Raw genomic sequence first — 2,892 nt, 5'->3', positions numbered from 1 at the left:
ACTGCCAATTCGGTTGAAACGCGTGTTCTAAATATCGAATGCCATTATATGTGGGCTAGTCTGAAACTTGAATCAGTAATATGATAGCTAGCCCACAAAAATGGATCGATAAATTTCATTTTCAATATCATCCTATATAATTGTATTTGTGCGTCGGTCCATTATATTTATACCCTTCACCACACTGTGGTACAGGGTATTATGCCTTTGTGCATATGTTTGTAACAGGCAAAAAGAAACGAGATAGACATATGGTTCCTTTTGAGAATATGCATAGAATCGCTTTTTAAGTCGATTTATGCATGTCCGTCTGTCCGTCCGTCCATGTAATTTGGCACAGTTTACTTATTTGGCCCAAGGACGAACCCTATTGACCAAAGTCCCTATATATCCTTCGATTTGCACGAAATTTGGCATAGCTTACTGAATTAAGTCTAGAACGATGTGTTTGAAATTTCGTGAAAATCGTTTCAAATTTAGATATAGCTCCCATATATATTTTCGTCCGATTTTATGTAAATGGTGCAACAAAGTCCCTATATATCCTTCCCTATATATTCTTCATTTCATGTTAATGGTCCTTCAAAAATGCCACATCTGTTAGGATTCCATCTGTTGAATATACCCAAAGTGGTGAAGGGTATCATATAGTCGGCCCCGTCCGACTTTACTACTTTCCTTACTGGTTTTTTTTTTTTTTTTTAATTTAAATTTCATTTATTTTTTTTTTTTTAGTCATATGAGATAATACTATTTACATTTAAACCTTACAATGTTCACAGTAAAATCGTGTAAAATTAAATTAGTTTTATAGCTTAAAGTATCGAAGAATTAATAATAACCTATTGCAAATTGAGATTATGACAGAAAACTTGAATTCCAATTGTCATGTTTTCGTTTAACTGGGACAACGATGCACTTACAACGAACCAAATGCTATCTTAAATTAATGCTATCTTAAATTAAAAAAATAACGCGTGTTCTATCTGCGAGTCTGTAACTAGAGCGTACAATACATGCATAGATAAATATAGTACCACGACTTTGTTCTGTTAATTGGCATTTCTCTACTATCAGAGTCAGTTGAAGGAATTATAGTTCGTTGTGTATGTATTCAGTAGTCACCCTAGCTTCACCTTCGTGAAAACCGCTACAATCAACAGGATATTTGACCTCACAGTTCGATGCCGATGTAATGACACTAAACAATGTCCAGAATGGAGTTCCTGTTTCTGTACTAATGAAGAACGCAGCACCCATACTGCCAACTTTAATAATTTTCGGACTGACGCCAGATATTAGACCTCTTGATTCTTCAGCAGAATATTGTTCGGCATCATTTAATTGACACAAAACATAACGATCACATTGCGGCTGCTTGGTAATGTAGCGGTACGCACGATGAACTTTTAGAACTGGTTCAATAACCTCCAAGTTAATGGTGTCTGTCAGTTTGTCACTAATTTCGGTGGCATTAAATTGCAAAAGTCCTCGGGCCTGTCCGAGCTGCAGCAAATCCTTTGCGTATCCAACTGCGGGTTTAACATACTGCCGCGAATCGATTTTGACATTCAAATGATGTTTGGCAACGTGATCCAATAAATTGGATATAGTTTCACTTGGTCGATTTGGATCGAAGAACGTGCTCTTAGGATAGCCTTGAGATTTGAGGAATCCATTGAACATGAATTGTGCTGTTTGGAAATACTTTAAGTAGACTTCAGGATTAGCCAAATAACTTGCCCAATCGGCCAAATACAATGTTGCCGACTTAATCCAACGTCTGCGGAATGATTGATTATTAAGCGACTCAAATAATTTGTCATAATCCACTTTGCCGTCACGTCCCTTGAACCCCTTCAAGATTTTGTTTACACCAGATTTTTCATACAATGCATCAGCCAATTCCGAGTTTGAGAAATGATCCAACAGGACGTGTAGGTGTTCAAGGAATGGTGGCAAGACCCAGGCATGGTCTTTATGTTTCTCCTGTGTATGTTGGCCTTCGGGGCCGGCGAATGAACTGACAGCTTGCATCACTAGCGGCAATAAACTCATAAAACCATTTTCTTCCTGTTGGCCATTTGAAGATTTTCCATCTGCTGCTCGTTTTTGTTGATGATGATGAGAGCTTCGCTGGGAGGGCTGTTCATTATTCTGACCCATAAATGCAGAAGCAATTTGAAGAATTGAACCTAAATCGATTCCTGGTTCACTACTTTCTCGTTTTTGATGTTGATGGTTATCGACACCATCATCGTCTTCGGCATCATCGCCCTGTGTGAACATTTCAATGACGTTGCCGATTATTGATGGGTCAAATCCGCCACTACTGCGTCCATTGTTATTTCCAGCATTGGCCAAAAGACTTCCTAGGCCAGATAAAATTTGCATTGCACCAGATCCAGCACCTTTGCCTTGACCTCCACCGTTGTTGGCCTGCATGAAGGAGCCGATTAACGAAGCCACACCGGCCAATGCGGCACCGCCCCCACCACCACCTCCTCGAGCACCGTTATTTTGATTGTTCATGGCCTCTTGAATAAACATCGAGGCCATGTCAAACAGAGGATTTGAATCTTCCTCCGCAGCCGAAGAACGGCTGGGTCGCTGTGTAGTATGTCCAAAGGACAAATTGAAGCACAGCAGTGCCAATAGCAATATTGCCTTTTTCATCAACATTTTTCAACACGCAAGAAACTTTCACAATCACTCAGTCCCGATTATAACGTTACGCTTTTTAATTTTGCACTCTGTTTCGGTAAGCGGAGTCTGTTACTCAAATCAATGTTTTAGTTCACTCTGTCGACGAGCACCGCTTTGAAAAGCGATCGACGACTGCCTTCAACTAAATTCCTATTACCAACGTACACGCCCGACGAAGCCTCCGTC

The 2,892-nt window shown here is 39.8% G+C and overlaps 1 protein-coding gene across 1 annotated transcript; it reads right to left on the bottom strand.

The window, feature by feature from the left end:
* Positions 1 to 1,025: 1,025 nt before the first annotated feature.
* Positions 1,026 to 2,682, bottom strand: LOC133327889 (uncharacterized). The gene has a single exon (XM_061536423.1). The coding sequence runs from the start codon at positions 2,680 to 2,682 to the stop codon at positions 1,093 to 1,095; it is 1,590 nt and encodes a 529-aa protein (XP_061392407.1). The 3' UTR covers positions 1,026 to 1,092.
* Positions 2,683 to 2,892: the final 210 nt, after the last annotated feature.

Source organism: Musca vetustissima, unplaced genomic scaffold (assembly GCF_032173495.1).
Source record: "Musca vetustissima isolate MV318-11 ecotype Yass unplaced genomic scaffold, APGP_CSIRO_Mvet_v1 utg156630, whole genome shotgun sequence".
Lineage (NCBI taxonomy): Eukaryota > Metazoa > Arthropoda > Insecta > Diptera > Muscidae > Musca > Musca vetustissima.
This window is presented reverse-complemented; position numbering and strand designations above follow the sequence as displayed.